The 17923-nt window shown below is 37.1% G+C and overlaps 1 protein-coding gene across 5 annotated transcripts in view; it reads left to right on the forward strand.

Annotated features, from left to right (window-relative positions):
• ULK4 (unc-51 like kinase 4) overlaps positions 1-17923 on the forward strand; it is a 497440-nt gene that overhangs the window by 123715 nt on the left and 355802 nt on the right. For all 5 annotated transcript variants that reach the window (XM_045530714.1, XM_045530715.1, XM_045530713.1 and 2 more), the window contains one exon: positions 10775-10902. In XM_045530714.1, coding sequence (XP_045386670.1) covers positions 10775-10902 — 128 coding nt within the window. The remainder of the gene's footprint in view (positions 1-10774; positions 10903-17923) is intronic.

The following is a 17923-nucleotide window of genomic DNA, read 5'->3' on the forward strand; positions in this document are numbered from 1 at the left end:
TACATACACCCTTGTGTTCACCTGTGATAGATTACCTCAAGTGTTACACACATTTATAAGGCTCTGCATTAATACTGCTTGATTGTTTTCTACAAAGGTAGATGATGTGAGTACCATTTACTTATAATTTAGCCATCAGTCATTTAAGCCATATGCTATATTTCTCTTATAATAAAATCTAGAGTTTAGGATTATTTAATTAGCAGAATACTTTATGCTTTCATAGTTATTTGCAGTTAGTAATTAATCTGATTCTACATTTGAAATATCTAACTGTGGCCAGGTTTTCATCTTAAATTACATTAACTGGATGGTGTAGTCTATTCCCTTCTGGATGATACTCATTTTCTTGAGTGGATATTTATGTATTGAAGGAATTTGTTTGGTTCACACTATTACCTACTTGGGTATCCCTGTCCATAGACGATGGTTATCCAGCAGCCATTTGCATTGCTAGTGCTTGATTTATTTTGTGTCATCATCTTTAAAATGATTTGCTTGCCCATAGATGCACTAAATGGCAGAAGATTTCTTTATCTAAAACAAGTGTTACTTCCATACACTGTAATGTAAAAAGTGAGTGATCATAGCTGTGGTGAGAGGGCACTTTTTTTTTTTTTTTTAGAGACAGGCTCTTGGTTCTTTTGCTCAGACTGAAGTGCAGTGGTACAATCATAGTTCACTGTAGCCTTGAACTCCTGGATTCTAGCGATCCTCCCACCTCAGCCTCTCAAGTAGCTGGAATTACAGGCGTGCACCACAACACCCAGCTAATTTTTAAGTTTTTTTGTAGAGATGGGGTCTCGCTGTGTTGCCAAGGCAGGTTTTGAACTCCTGGCCTCCAGTGATCCTCTCACCTTGGCCTCCCAAAGCTCTGGGATCACAGACCTGAGTTGAGTGCACCTTGCCTGAGAGAGGACTCTCTTGATTTACAAATCAAAGTTACAAACCATTTTTCCATTTTTTTCCCCCAAACACTTAACAGAAAACTTTTGAACCATTGGTAGATGGTACTTGATATGTGATTCCTTAATCACTGCTAGATGTAGAGAATGGGTTACCTTTTTACAATTCAGATGTTGGAATCACTGAACATGAAGCCTCTGGAGGGTCTGACTAGGTATAAGAAAAATCCTTGTAGGTTAGTTGTGAATTTCTTTACTAGTTCTTGCACTGTAAACTTTTTTTTTTTTTAGTTTGTAGGTATATTTTTCTGGCTCTTCCAAGCTGTTAATATATTCTGCAAATATTTGACCATCAAGATACAGGGTTGGAGGAGTTTGTGAGTTTATAGATGTGCTGTTTATTGGGGAGAAAGATATTGGATGCGGTCATTATAATTTTCCTTAGTTATAATATCTAAAAACTTAATGTAGCCAATGCTAATTTAATTTTTGTCAGATTGTATTTCATAACTTTAATGAATTTTAGGGTTTATATGTATAATATAGAAAATTCAGAATATGTGGAATATAGAACACAGAAAGCTGAAGTGCTTACCTCCCTGAGGTAATCTCTGTAAAAATTTTAATATATATCCTTTCAAGTTTATATTTGCTGTGCATATATGTACATACACACATATTCACATATTTCCCCCTTCCCTGCTGCCATGAACACATGCTATTAGAGTATTTTTTATAGAAATTGGATCAACTGTATGTTTGGTAACCCATATTTTTCGTATTCAATGATATGTTAGGAGTGTGTGTGTAAGTTAATATGACTCTTCAATATCATTTTAAAAGGTATGACATTCTATCATGTGAAGATATCACAATTTATTTCAATAGTTGCTTATTGCACATTTAAGAATTTCCACTGTTTTTCCAGGGAGAACATTTTCATGGCTAAATTCTTTTGTAGGGACATCCTTAATAATTCCCTTTTAAGTAAATAAACTTTTAAGTAAAATTGCTAGGTTAAGTCTCATTTTAAAAAGTACTTTCCCCCTTGTAGCTTATATATATAACACTGTAGTTTTATATATGTTTGCAAATGGCTACGGTGCCAGTAAAAGGTGTGATAAATTTGAATCCTAACTTTCACATATGCCAAAAATATTTTTTCTTTTATTATTTCAGCATATTATGGGGGTACATAAGTTTAGGTTACATATATTGCCCTTGCCCCCCCCCCCAATCAGAGCTTCAATCGTGTCCATCCCCCAAACAGTGCACATCCCACTCATTATGTATGTATACACCATCCCCTCACCCGCCCCACATCTGCCTGACACCCGATTAATGTTATTCCTAAATGTGCTCTTAGGTGATGATCAGTGAAACCAATTTGATGGTGAGTGCATGTGGTACTTATTACCAAAAATATTTTGATTCAGAGTTTTGTTAAGTGCATGATTATAGTCTTTTCATATCTTTCGATTTTTCTATCTTTCAGATTTTTAACCAAGATACTTAGAGGTCACATGGTAAATTATGGTTTTCATTTTTCACAATCTCCATCTTTTCAAATTCAGTGAACCAGTTATTTTGAGGTTGTTGAAAGTTGTGGCTCTGTTCTAAATATGGTCTCAGAAATCATGCCAGTTGCAAAATCTGCTTTGCCTTCTGACATCAGGATATCTAGTAGAACATGACTCTTTTTGGAGTTTAGAAAATCTAAACAGGACAAGAACAGAACCTAAAAAATATCTGTTTCTGACAGTGTCTCTGAGTAGATATCTTGCAAAACCCTCTCCTAGGCAAAGAATTTATGAAGACCCCAAAGGCAATCACAGCAACAACAAAAATAAATAAATGGGACCTGATTAAATTAAAAAGCTTCTGCACAGCCAAAGAAACTGTCACGAGAGTAAATAGACAACCTACAGAATGGGAAAAAATTTTCGCATGCTACACATCCGAGAAGGGGCTGTGATAACTAGAATCTATTTAGAACTCAGGAAAATCAGCAAGAAAAAAATCAGACAACCCCATCAAAAAGTGGGCAAAGGACATGAATAGAAATTTTTCAAAAGAAGACAGAAGTATGGCCAACAAACATATGAAAAAATGCTCAACATCTCTAATCATCAGGGAAATGCAAATCAAAACCGAAATGAGATATCACTTATCTCCAGTGAGAATGGCCTTTATCAAAAAGTCCCAAAACAATAAATGTCAGCGTGGATGCAGAGAGATAGGAACACTCATACACTGCTGGTTGGACTGCAAACTAGTGCAACCTGTGTGGAAAGCAATATGGAGATAACCTTAAACAGATACAAGTAGACCTACCATTTGATCCAATAATCCCATTATTGGGCATCTACCCAAAAGAACAAAAGCCATTCTGTAACAAAGACGTCTGCACTCGAATGTTTATAGCAGCACAATTTACAATTGCAAAGATGTGGAAACAACCCAAGTGCCCATCAGTCCATGAGTGGATTAATAAAATGTGGCATATGTATACCATGGAGTACTATTCAGCTATAAGAAACAATGGTGATCTAGCACCTCTTGTATTATCCTGGATAGAGCTGGAACCCATTCTACTAAGTGAAGTATCCCAAGAATGGAAAAATAAGCACCACATGTACTCACAATCAAATTGGTTTCACTGATCATCACCTAAGAGCACATTTAGGAATAACATTAATCGGGTGTCGGGCAGATGTGGGGGGGGGAGGGGATGGGTGTATACATACATAATGAGTGTGATGAGCACCGTCTAGGGGATGGACATGCTTGAAGCTCTGATTCAGAGTTGGGGGGGGCAAGGGCAATATACGTAACCTAAACTTTTGTACCCCCATAATATGCTGAAATAAAAAAAAAAAAATTTTTGGATATGCTGGATTGTCCTTGTGAAGACATGCTTGAACTTGCAAAAATAAATAAATAAATAAATAAAACAAAACAAACAAAACACACAGAAATATCCAGAATCTAACAATGAGGATGAAGTGAAAATTAGAAGGGCTACTGTGAGAGTAGTAGGGCAACAGTCTCAGTTACCCATGGATATGTGTGTGTGTTTAATAAAAGCTTCAAACACAAAAAAGGTTGAGAGAATAATATATACCTATCGTAAATAATTTTTAATACATGGACAGTTTTGTTTCATTTATATGCCCTCTCTATTTCTACTTCATTTATATAATTTATATATACTCTTCCTCCCTCTGAATTATTTTGAAGCAAAACCCAGACATCATATCTTTTTTTGTAATTACTTAATATGTATCTGTAGAAGACAAGGACTATTTCAAATAAATACATTCATAATGTCATTAAACACCAAATAATTAACACATTCTTAAAATAGCCATATGCCCACTCAGAGTTCACATTTTCTTGACTGTCATATAAATTATTTTTTTCTAGATTATCTGTTTGAGTCAGGATCAAGCCAAGTTTTTATTTCAGGTTGATTTTTCTGAATTCTATTTAAGTATATAGGTCCCTTTACATCTTTTTTTGCGTCTTTGAAATGAATTTTTTGAGGAAACTAGTCATAGTTTCATAGACTTTTCTATATCTGGATTTTACTGATTGAATTTAGTAAACATAGACAATATGGTGTCCCTTAACATGTGACTCCTGTACTTCTTGTATGCTGGTAGATTTACAAGTTTGATTAGATTTAAATTTGAATTTTTTTGGGGGGGAGGGTAAAGATGCTTCATGGGTGATATGTGTTCTTTAGAGCAAAAGACACATAATAATTACTTGTCTCCTTTTCTGATGTTAAGAGTAAGCAGTGGCTTAAGGCAGGTTCAGTGCAATCTATTGATTATAAATTTCTCTATCAGATTTTCACTTATTGGCTTTAGCAGCCATCAATGACAGTTGTTTAGATATTTTATTATATGCTGATAGTCTGTCATTCTACCTTCATTTACTAATTACAGTTACTCTGTAGGAAAGAAGTCTTATTTACCAACTATTTGGTTATACTGAGGTACAGATTATTTTTTTCTTTGATTTTATTTTTTTGAGACAGTCTCGCTATGTCACCCCAGCTAGAGTGCAGTGGCGTCATTGTAGCTCACTGCAGCATCAAACTCTTCGGCTCAAGTGGTCCTCCTGACTCAGCCTCCCAAGTAGCTGGGACTACAGGTGCATGCGACCATGCCCAGTTAAATTTTAAAGTTTTTGTGAAGATGGCATCTCGCTAATATTGCCAGGCTAGTCTGGAACTCCTGGCTTCAAGCAATCCTGTCACCTTAGCCACCCAAAGCACTGTTGTTATAGGCATGAGCCACCATGCCTGGTGGGATTATTTGTTTTTTTGTTGTTATTGTTGAGTTGAGTTCCTTTTATATTCTGTATATCAGACTCTTGTCATCCATATTTTGCAAACATTTTCTTCCATTTGCAGGTTGTTTACTCTGTTGATGATTTCTTTTGCTGTGTAGAATCTTTTCAGTTTAATTAAATACCATTTGTCAATATTTGGTTTTGTTACCTCTGCTTTTGAGTTCTTAGGAGTAAAAAGCGCAGTGTCCTGAAGAGTTTTCCCTAGGTTTTTGTCCAGAATTTTTATAGTTTCAGGTCTTACATGTAAGGCTTTTATCCATCTTTAGTTGATTTTTGTATATGGTGAGAGACAGGAGTCCAGTTTCATTCTTCTGCATATGGCACTCCGGAAAGGATACATTTATTGAAAAAGGGCATCCTTTCCCCAGTGTATGTTCTTGTTGACTTAGAAGCTCAGTTGGCTGTAGGTATGTGGCTTTATTTCTGGGTTCTCTCTTCTGTTCCACCCATCTGTGTGTCTATTTTTATACCAGTATCATGCTGTTTTGTTTACCATAGCCTTGTAGTATAATATGAAGTTAGGTTACACGATGTCTCCAGCTTTGTTCTTTTTGCTTAGGCTGGCTTTGGCTAATCAGACTCTTTTGGTTCCCTAAGAAATCTTGGATTTAAAAAAAAAAAAAACTTCTGTGGAAAATGATATTGGTACTTTGATAGAATTACATTGAATCTGTAGGTTGTTTGGTCAGTATGGCCATTTTAATGATATTAATTCTTCCAATCCATGAGCATGGAATGTTTTTCTACGTATTTGTGTCATCTATAATTTCTTTCATCAGTGTTTTATAGTTTTATTTGTTAGGGATCCTTTACCTCCTCGTTTAAATATATTCTTAGGTATTTTATTTCATTTTTTGTGCCTATTGTAAATGAAATTGCCTTCTTGATTTCACTCTCAGCTAGATTGTTATTGTTGTATAGAAATGCTACTGATTTTTGTATGTTGATTTTGTGTCCTGAAACTTTATTGAATTCATTTATGAAATTTAAGAGTTTTTGGGTGGAGTCTTTAGGTTTTTCTAGATATAAGATGATACAGTCAGCAAACAGGGATAATTTGTCTTCAGACCACAATGGAATAAAATTAGAAATCAACACCAAGAGCAACTTTGGAAACTATACGTGTTCATGGAAATTAAACATGTTCCTGAAAGATCATTGCATCAATGAAGAAATTAAGACAGATTAAAAAAATTTTTGAAACTAATGAAAATGGAAAGAAAACGCACCAAAATCTGTTGGATACAACAAAGGCAGTGCCAGGGGGGAAGTTTATAGCGTTAAATACCTGCATCTAAAAACTAGAAATTGTACAAATTAACAAGCTTATGTTGCACTAAGGTACTAGGAAAGCAAGAATAACCAAAATTAGCACAAGAGAAGAGGTAAAGATCAGAGCAGAACTAAATGAAAGAGACAAAACAAAAAACCCAAAAAACAAAGGAGGAACAAAACGAAAAGTTGTTTCTTCAGAAGGGTGAACACAATTGATAAACCACTAGCTGGACTAACCAAGAAAAGAAGAGTGAAGATCCAAATTTAAAAAATCAGAAATGAAAAAGACATTACAGCTGATACCATAGAAATATAAAAGATCATCAGAGATTATTATGAACAGCTATATACTGACAAACTAGAAAACCTAGAGAAAATGGATAAATTCCTGGAAACATACAATCTTCTAAGATTGAACCAGGAAGAAATAGAAAACCTGAACAGACCAATAACAAGTAGCAAGATTAAATCAGTAATAAAAAAATCTCCTAATAAACAAAAGCCTAGGACTAGATGAACTTAACAGCCGAATTCTACCAAGCATACAAATAGAATTAATACTAGTCCTCCTACAACTTTTCCAAAAAATAGAGGTGGGAATTCCATCCCCACCCCCTCCTGCCCCACACACTCATTGTATGAGGCCAGTATCACAGATACCAAACCCAGACAAGGACACGAGGAAAAAAGAAAACTACAGACCAATATTCCTGATGAACATAGATACAAAAATTCTCAATGAAATACTAACAAAGTGAATCCAACAGCACATCAAGAAGATAATTTACCATAATCAAGTGGGTTTTATACCAGGGATCCAGGCATGGTTCAACATACATAAATCATTAAATTTGTGGCACATCATATCAGCAGAAATAAGAACAAAAACCACATGATCATCTCAATAGATGCAGAAAAAGCATTTGATAAAATTCAACATCCTTTGTCGTAAAAACCCTCAACAAAGCAGGCATAGAAGGAACATACCTCAAAATACTAAAGGCTATATAATACATACCCACAGCCAACATCATACTGAATGAGTAAAAGTTGAAAGCATTCCCTCTAAAAACTGGAGCAAGACAGCTTTTACCACTCCTATTCAACATAGTACTGGAGGTCTTAGCCAGAGCCGTCAGGCAAGAGAAAGAAAGAAAAGACATCCAGATTGGAAAAGAGGAAGTCTAGTTTTGTTAATTTATAACATTTTAATATAAATTTTATATTATTTGTAAATATAAATTTATAAATTGTGTATTTACGGAATACAACATGATGTTACGGAATACATGTAGATATAAAAAAGGTTACTATAGGCCGGGCGCGGTGGCTCACGCCTGTAATCCTAGCTCTGGGAGGCCGAGGCGGGTGGATCACTCGAGGTCAGGAGTTCGAGACCAGCCTGAGCAAGAGTGAGACCTCGTCTCTACTAAAAATAGAAAGAAATTATCTGGCCAACTAAAAATATATATACAAAAAAATTAGCCGGGCATGGTGGCTCATGCCTGTAGTCCCAGCTACTCGGGAGGCTGAGGCAGTAGGATCGCTTAAGCCCAGGAGTTTGAGGTTGCTGTGAGCTAGGCTGATGCCACGGCACTCACTCTAGCCCGGGTAACAAAGTGACACTCTGTCTCAAAAAAAAAAAAAAAGGTTACTATAGTCAAACAAATTAACATATCCATCATCTCATATAGTTGCCCATTTTTTTGGTTTTTGTGGAAAGGGCAGCTAAAATCTACTCATTTAGCATGAATCCCATATACAGTACAATTTTATTACCTGTAGTCCTCATGTTATATATTGGATCTCTAGACTTCTTCATCTTACATATCTGTTACTTTGTATCCTCTGATCTACATCTCCTCCATTGTCTCCTTCTACTGCCCCTCATAATCATTGTTTTGTTCTCTATCTCTGAGTTTTTATTTTTTTTAGATTCCACTTATAAGTGAGATCATGCAATATTTTTCTTTTTGTGTCCAGCTTATTTTACTTAGCACAGTGTCCTCTAGGCTCATCCATGTTGCGGCAAATGGCAAGATCTCTTTTTTTGGTGGAACTGAATAATAATCCATTGTGTGTATGTACCATGATTTCTTCATTCATTCATTGATGGACACTAGGTTGTTTCCATATTTTGACTATTGTGAACGATGAACATGGGAGCCTGGATATCTCTTCAATATGTGCATTTAAGTTCATTTGGATATATACCCAGAAGTAAGATTACCAGATCATATGGTAGTTCTATTTTTAATTTCTTTAGAAACCTCCATACTGTTTTCCCTAATGGTATACCAATCTACATTCTCACCAAAGAGTTACCTTTTCTTCACACCTTCACCAACATATTATCCTTTGACTTTTTGATAATAGTCATTTTAACAGGTATGAGTTGATATCTCATAGTGGCTTTGATTTGCATTTCCCTGATGATTACTGAGGCTGAACACTTTTTCGCATACCCTTTGGTCATTTTAATGTCGTCTTTGGAGAAGTGTCTCTTTATAAGGCCTTTTGCTTATTTTTTAATCGTGTTATTTTTTTTCACTATTGAGTTGCATGTATTCTTAATAAATTTTGGATATTAACGCCTTATCAGATACATGGTTTACAAATGTATTTTCCCAGTCTGTAGGCTACCATTTCATTTTGTTGATTGTTTCCTTTATTGTGCAGAGGCTTTTTAGTTTGATGTAGTCCCATCATGTCTTTATTTTTGTTTTTGTGCCCTGAGCTTTTGGTATAATAGTCAAAAAATCATTGCTGGCCAGGCGCAGTGGCTCATGCCTGTAATCCTAGCCCTCTGGGAGGCCGAGGCGGGTGGATCGCTCGAGGTCAGGAGTTCGAGACCAGCCTGAGCAAGAGTGAGACCCCGTCTCTACTAAAAATAGAAAAAAATTATCTGGCCAACTAAAAATATATATAGAAAAAATTAGCCCATCTCTGGGGAAAAAAAAAAGAAAGAAAGAAAGAAAGAAAGAAAGGAGAAAGAAAGAAAGAAAGAAAGGAAAAAAAAATATTAGCCAGGTGTGGTGGCGTGCACCTGTAGTCCCTGCTACTTGGAAGACTGAGGTAGGAGGATTGCTTCAGCCCAGGAATTCGAGGCTGCAGTGAGCTGTGATCCCACCACTGTACTCCAGCCTGGGTGACAGAGCAAGAGCCTGTCTTGGGGGTGTGGGGGGTGGGTGAGAGGAAAATGACATTATTACTTGTACTTGTCAATACTTACTCCTCTGTGTTATATTATACTTTTAGTTAAAAGTGTTATAGGAGTATAGATTTTTCTTGTGTGTCATGTATTGAATATTATTTTATTTTATTTTATGTCTGTTAAGACCTCAGATGTAGAGACTAGAGATATGCTCTCTATATATGCCATTGGCTCAGAGATTCATATCTACATGAAGTTGTGACCGCCAGTTGTGTTATTTGTTGACATGCTTCCAGTTGTGTTCTTCTGCTGGGGAATGTTTGTGTGGGATCCAGTGACAGGGAGACTGAGGAACTGTGACTTCCCCAGCAGGATAGAGGGCCCCAGTGTATGTATAGGTAATATGGCACCCACCGTCTTAGCCTGGGTCTGTGGCAGGGCAAAGCGACCCTGTGCAGGCCTGCAGCCTGGTGCTGTGCTCCCAAGAGGCTCAGCGATGGCAGCAGCGCCTGGATTTGACAGGGAAGAAGGGCTCTCTTGACAGATCAGGAGTTGGCAGGCTGCTATGGGTTGTGTGTGTGTGTGTCGGGGGAAATAGACACTCCCACCTACCCTTTCTACTGGATTCCAAATCTCTCGGGGTGTCATCTCTGTCATAATCTTTTTCCTTGTTCTGCTCACAACTTCTTCCTGTGGAATGTCCGGTAAGGGTAGGTTCTGGCACCTTTCCCTAAGTATTTCTCCTCGGCTATGCTTTCTCACCTAAAAGTTTTTCTTTTTTTTGGGACGATCTGGAGACCATTGTCTCTAGTCAGCCATCTTGCTCCTCACCTCCCATTTTTCTCTTTAAAATGGAGATAATATTGTCAATTGTTTATGACTGATATTCAGGCTTAAATGAGATAATACATATTAAAAATTTAGCATGAAGTCTTACCCAAATTAAGAGTGCAAAAACAGAGGCTGATTCTACTTTACTTCCCGCCATCTGTTTGATTATTATAATCTATTAACTCTGAGAATTGACTGCCTTATTTTTTTATGTTTTCTCAAAAAAAATTTTAAATATCTTCCACAGGATTTTGTCTCCACAATTATCCGTTTACTTGACAGCCCCTCAAGTTACATTAGAGCAAAAGCCTTCCTGGTTCTTCTATATATTTTGATTTATAACCGCGAGATGCTGCTGCTCAGTTGCCAAGCAAGGTAAGATTTTCTCTAATGGTTTCATCAAGAACTTCAATTTGGTGCCCATTTTATTAGTAGCTGTATGAATACACACATGTTGCAGGGTATTTCTTGGCCTCTGTGTACCCAGTATTGAAATTTTTTTTCTAAATTTTTCCTGAGGGTTTAGTATTTCACTTACAATCTCTGCTTGGGAGCACTGAGGACCTAGAGGAGAGCTCTGAAACTAAAGCAGGGTGGGATATGCCTGGCATGTCCTAAATCTGAGGACCATCCAAGGTATAGGGTTAACGTTGGTTCTGGTTTGTACCTCTTGGGTATGTTTTGGGGGTCATTTTTGGACCAGTGGTTTGGTTGTATTTTTTGTTCTTCTAAGATTCCGGAAAGAGCAGCCTTGTGGGGTAGGAGGAGGAGCAGGGCAGGGGGCAGGGTGTGTCCTAGGGTCAGCACGTCTTTCTCTCTGGGTTTCAGTTCCTTCCTCTGAAAGGAGGAGCTGTCCTGGATGGTCAAGTTCTTTCACATTCCGACACTTTCTGAGTAACATCTGAACCATCTGTTCCATGCTCCATTGAAGCCTAGAGGATCCTTGAATAACTGGTTTAATGTTTATTTCTAGATCCAGGTGTTTGCTTTACTTAGAATACTGAGCAGAGCCTGGAAGTGCTGAGATTGATCTAGATTAGGGGTTGGCAAACTTTTTCAGGCAGACAGCTGGAAAGTAAATATTTTAGGCTTTGTGGGTCAAGAGGCAAAATTGGGGATATTATATACATACTTACATAAAAAGAGAAAACATTTTCACACATTTTTTATTGATGTAATATACTGTTAATAATTCAGTATAATTTTTTTTTTGTAAATACACATCTACTTATGAGAGGAAGGGAATTCTCTTTGTCGAGGGGAGATAACATTTTGCTTAATTGGGGGTCAAAGTTAGTGTCCTCCTCATCAAATCAGTTGCAAATGTTCATCTATTAGTTCTGATCTTTAATGTGACTTTGTGTGTCTTATCTTTGAAAATGTCTTCACACAGGTAGGTACTGCCAAATACCAGTATCATTTCATGAGCATGTGATTTTAATTGAGCATATTTGTCACTTAAAGGGCAATTTGTAGAATTCTGTTAGATTCTTTTCTTGATATTTGCCTTTTATCATGCCATTATGTTAGATTAATCACTTCCAGTTGAAGGTTGTGTGGAATCTCCTCACAAGCCTCCTTGTTTTTCATCTCTCAGGGATCACTCTCCTTTGTTGTTTTAGTTACAGTGTCTTAAAAACTGGGTGTTTCATGTATTTTGTCTGTGTTTTGGTTGTCTTAGATGGGAGAGTGAGTCCTGTTCCCACGAGTCCATTATGGCCAGAAGCAGAAGTCTCTCTTGTCTATTTTTAACAGCCTCACCACTGGCTTTGCTGCCTTTGATCTCTCCTTGCATTTACCATCATTTTTCACCAGAACAACTAATATAGTTTCACAACAGATGCTCTGACTTCATCTCTTGTACTCAGTCTGGTCTCCGTATAGCAGCTGGACTATCTATATGCACACTGAATCGTAACATCATTTGCTCTGAGACAATACCCCTACCCCTCACTGTGGCCTGCCCTGCCCTGCTGGCTCTAATTTCTGCCTTCTTCTTAGCCTTGTCTCCTACAGCTCCTCTTTGTGCTCACTGCAGCCCAGCCACATGGTTTTCTTGCTGCTTTTTGAATACACTGAGACTATCGTGCTTACATCAGGGCTCCTCTCATTTGCTGTTCCCTGTGCCTGTGATCTCTTCTAGATGTTTGCTTGGCTGGCTTCCTCAGGCCATTTTGTTCTCTGTTCAAGGGTTACTTCCTCTGAGAGCCACTCTGTACACCCTATCTAAGATACCCCCCCGTAACTCCAACTCCAGAAACTCTTTACCTGGAAGGAAGTAAACCACTCAGACCTTCAGAGGCTTAGGCATGACACATATGGCCTTTCTGGGGAATTGCTGTGACTTCTGTGTCTCTGAATGGGTCTTTAGGGACTTTAGCAGTGTTGGGAAAATAGTGGTCTGAAGACATGCCCCTCACCCTGACCACTGCTTGCTCTCTGGAGCAATAGTGAGCAGAGTGCTGTGGAGAAGGGGGCTTGGTGGGTGAGCTTAGCCTTATGGGGCAGCTAACACAGGCTCCATTCTTCCTGCGTGTGTGGCACAGATGGTACCCCATGTGCGGTCCCCTAAGCTTGGGGTGAATACTAGACCTTAGGACTACAGCAGGGACGACATCCATAATGCAGATGCTTTCTGTACATGGTGGTTGGGACCCGTAGTTGTGTTCCCAGGAGATCTGGAGCAGGACTGAAATGGTGGGTCACTCTGCCCCAGTCTGAGAGGCTGTGGGAGGACCACCTCACCTGCCTGCCCTGGAGGAGAACAGTGCCCTCTCGCCACCTGCTTCTTTGCCACATCTGTTCTGACCAGGTGCTGAGTAGGTTAAGCAGTCAGTAGGCAGAGATTTGTCCCAGGCTGTTTAGGGAAACACAGCACATGAAGGAGAAAGAACGGGAAGACCAGGCAGTTCTTACTGATGCAGAACTAATGGAAGAGACAGAAAAGATTTTAACAATTAATGGAAACTCTATGAAGAGGCGCAGTTTTTTTGAAAGTCAGCAGAAGAACTGAAAGAGAATGGTCTCTGCTAGGGATGGCATTGGTTCTTTGAAAGGCAATATGAAAGAACACATGGAACCTTTCAGAGCTGAATTCCAGGAGGAGGAAAGGAACAGATGGAGGAGGATTTCTCATTGAGGAAATCACAGCAGTCATCTTCTGGTTGAACATGCTTTCTTCTGATGCTGTACTCAGAGTAAAGAGTGAAAAAGCTCCAAAACCACAAGGGCAAAGGGAGGATGGCTAAAGCAGATGAATGCTGTTACCTGGTCTTTATATTTTGGTTTAAGGCAATGTTCATTTATTAATCTGACAGTTTCCACGGGTCAGGAGTCTGGGCATGGTGAAACTGGATCCTCTGCTCACATGCTTGAAGTCCAGGTGTTGGCTGGTGCTGTGGTTCTCATTTGAGGATCCTCTTCCAGGCTCACTGAATATTGCAGAATTTCCTTGCAGCTGTAGGACTGATGTCCTCACTTTCTTGCTGGTATTTGGCTTGGATTCTCTGCCAGCTTCTAGAGGCCATCTTTCTTCTTCGTTGGCAGTTTATAAACATTGCTGTTTACTTTCTTCCTGGGAGCAAGTAAAATCACGTCTTATGCCGTAAGTCCCCCTCATACTTCATACATCTTTGATTTCCTTCTTTGGCTATCAGTCAGAGAAAATGACTTTTAAAGGTCTCTCCTGATTAGGCTTATTCAGATAATCTACATATCTTACATATGTCAAGGTTAATTGAATTGGGATTTTAATTCTATCTGCAGACTCCCTTCACAGTATAGATGCTCCTTGACTTATGTTCCAATATACATTATGTCCCAATAAGCCCATTGTAAATTGAAAATATCCTAATTAAAAAAATGCATTTAATACACCTATCCTACTGAACATCATAGTTTAGCCTAGCCTACCTTAAATGTGCTCAGAACACTTACATTAGCCTACAACTGAGCAAAATCATCTAGCACAAAGCCTATTTTATAATAAAGTATTGAATATCTTGTGTAATTTATTGAATACTATACGGAAAATGAAAAACAGAATAGTTGTATGGGTACTAAAAGAATACTTTCTTCTGAATGAGTATTGCTTTCATACCATCTTAAAGTTGGGGGAAAAAAACCCCGTTGTAAGTTGGATACCGTTTGCAGTATCTAGATTAGTGTTTGATAATAGCCAGGTAGGTGGGATTTTGGGGGGAGGGGCATCTTTAGCATTCTTCCGATCATAGTCCCCACGATGGAGGGCTACACAGCTGTGAAAAGGCAGAAGGAAGATCTGTATACACAGCCTTGGAGTCACCTCCAAGATATATTTACTATTACTCCGAAAAAAGTAAGACACATAACAGTATTCATAGCCTACTACCTTTTGTCTAAGAAAGGGGGTAAAAATGGGAAAGATATATATTTACTAATATTCTCAAGAAAAAAGAGTGGAGGATTAAATAAAAAATTAATAGAAATGTCAATTTATTAGGGGTAATAAGAGAATAGGGAGCGGGGCAGGGATGAGGTATATATCTCTGAATGTATCTGTCTTACGATCTAGACTTAAGAACCATGTAAATGCTTTATATAATTAAATTATGAAAATAGATGAAATAAAGCAATCTCTAAAAATTGAAAATAACCTGTGTCAAGTTTGTGGTGTAACTCCCCAGAGAAGAGGTATTTAAAATGCTTTTAACTTACAATATTATGGCAGAATATTTCCAGCTGAATATATTTTCGGGACCAAAAACCCTAGTAAGAAGCCCTAAATTCTGTTCAATATTCTTGTTAATGTTAATATTTATGTTGCTGTATTTTTTTTGTGTATATATATAAAGAGAAAATTAATTATGCCGATTTCAACAGTAACAAAGATTTTCAGAATAAAAGAAAACATACAATTATAAAATAAAAAGTAAAATTCTATCATTCTTAATTTTAATCAAAAGTATTAGGATAAACTCATAATTTATTTTTCTATATTTTTAAGGAAATTATGTATGAAAATACATAGTTTTATCTACTTTCATTAGTCTGCTATGGTTGCCATAACAGTGCCATAGATTGGGTGGCTTGAACAATATAAATTTATCTTCTTACAATTTGTAGACTATAAATCCATGATCAAGGTGCTGGCATGGTTGGTTTTTTGAAGGGCTGGTTTCTGGTGAGCTCTTTTTTTTTGGCTTAAAGATGTCTGTCTTCTTCCTATGTCCTCACGTGGCCTTCCCTCTGTGTGTGCACACTCACAGAATCTTTTCCTCTTTCGGAACACCACTCCTACTGGATTAGGGCCCCACCAAAATGACCTCATTGGGCTATAATTACCTCTTTACAGGCCGTATGTCCAAATATAGTCACATTGAGGGTTAGGGCTTCAAGGTATGGATTTTGGGGGGAACACAATTAAGTTTGTAACACTACTTAGAAGCCAGCATCCAAATTTTAATTTCTAAATATCATTTTCTACTAAAAGAAACCATGTCCTCTTGTATAAATGCGTCCAATTCTCCTACACAGTGTTGCATTCAGGCAAGAGATGAACAAATTGAGGCTGGGGCATGTTGTCATTCCTGAAAGCAAGGAAGTTATCATAGACTGCTAAGGCCATGTTAAAAAGTACACAAGAGCCAACTTGAAGGAAATTCTACTGGCCAAAAGATGGAATTTTGAGAGTTCTTTATATATATTAGACATGAGTCCACTGTTGGATATATGGTTTGAAATTTTGTCTCCCAGTGTGTAGCTTGTCTTTTCATCCCCATAACAGGCTATTTTGCAGAACCAGTCTTTAATTTTAGTGAGGTCCACTTTATCAAGTTTTCCTTTAACAGCTTGTGTTATGACGTCAAGTCTAAGAGCTCTGTCTAGATCCCAAAGATTTTCTCCTATGATTTAAAAAATATTTTTGTAGTTATGTACTTTACATTTAAGTTTGTGATACATTTTGTCTTAATCTCTATACAAAGTGTAAGGTTTAGGTTTTTTTTTTTTGCGTAGGGATATTTAATCGCTCTGGCACCATTTGTTGCAAAGGCTATCTTTCCTTCATTGAAATGCTTTTGCATCTTGTCAAAAATCAGTTGAGCATATTTGTATGGGTTTAATTCTGGGTTCTTTGTACTTTTCCATTGATCTACATGTCTATTCCTTTATCAGTACAACACTGTCTTGGTTACTGTAGCTATATAGTAAGCCTTAATGTTGGGTAGAGTGATTCCTCCCATTTTATTATTTGTCAAGATTGTTTTAGCTATTCTAGTGCCTATACACCTTTCTATATAAGTTTTGGAATGAACTTGTTAATATTTGGCAGAACCTGGCTACTATTTTGATAGGAATCACATTAAACTAATATATCAATTTAGGGACAGTTGATATATTTGCTCTGTTGTCTTCCAATCTATGCATGTGGTATGTCTCTGCATTTATTTAAGTCTTTTTTGTTTTGTTTTGTTTTTTACCTTCTTTCATTAGCATTTTGTAATTTCAACTTACACCTCTTATACATGTTCTTGTTAAATGTGTACCTAAGTATTTCTTTTTTGGGGTGGAACAATTGTAAATGATATTGCGTTTTTAATTTCAATTTCCGCATGTTAATTGTCAGTGTACAGAAATGTGATTTTTGTGTGTGTTGATTTTATATCCTACAACCTTACTAAACTTACCGGTTCTAGGTGTTTTTGTGTGTTTTTTGTTTTTTTTGGTAGGTTTTGGGAGATTTTCTGTATAGACAATCATATCATCTGTAAATATGGACAGGTTTTTTTTCCTTTCTGCTTTGTATGCCCTTTATTTCTTTGTCTTGCCTTGTTATAGTACCTAGAACTTCTAGTACTATGTTGAATAAGAGTGTTGAAAGCAGACATCCTTGCTTTGTTTCTGATCTTGGAGGGAAAGTATTTAGTCTTCTACTGTTAGGTTTGATATTAACTCTAGATTTTCCCATTTTTCCTATCCTCTTTTCCCAATTTTCTTCAGAGTTTTTTTTTTTCCATTATGAGTGGGAGTTGGATTTTGTCTGATGCTTTTTCTCTATCAATTAAAATGACAATAGTTTCTAAGGTGTTGATATGGTACATTATATTAAATGGTTTTCAAATGTTATACCAGTTTTGCATACTTGGTCATGGTGTGTAATTCTCTTACATATGGCTAGATTTGATTTGCTAACATTTTGTTGAGGGTGTTTGCATTTAAGTTCATGAGACATAATGGTTTTTTTTTGTTTGCTTGCTTTCTCCCTCCTTTCTTTCTTCATTTTATAATAGTATCAGTATAATATTAGCCTCATAAAGTGAGTTGGGATGTATGCCTTATTCTTCTATTTTCTGGAAGAGACCGTGTAAAATATGTATTAATTTTTCTTTAAATGTTTGGTAGTATTCTCCAGTGTATC

The sequence above is a fragment of the Lemur catta genome, chromosome 18 (assembly GCF_020740605.2).
Source record: "Lemur catta isolate mLemCat1 chromosome 18, mLemCat1.pri, whole genome shotgun sequence".
Taxonomy (NCBI): domain Eukaryota; kingdom Metazoa; phylum Chordata; class Mammalia; order Primates; family Lemuridae; genus Lemur; species Lemur catta.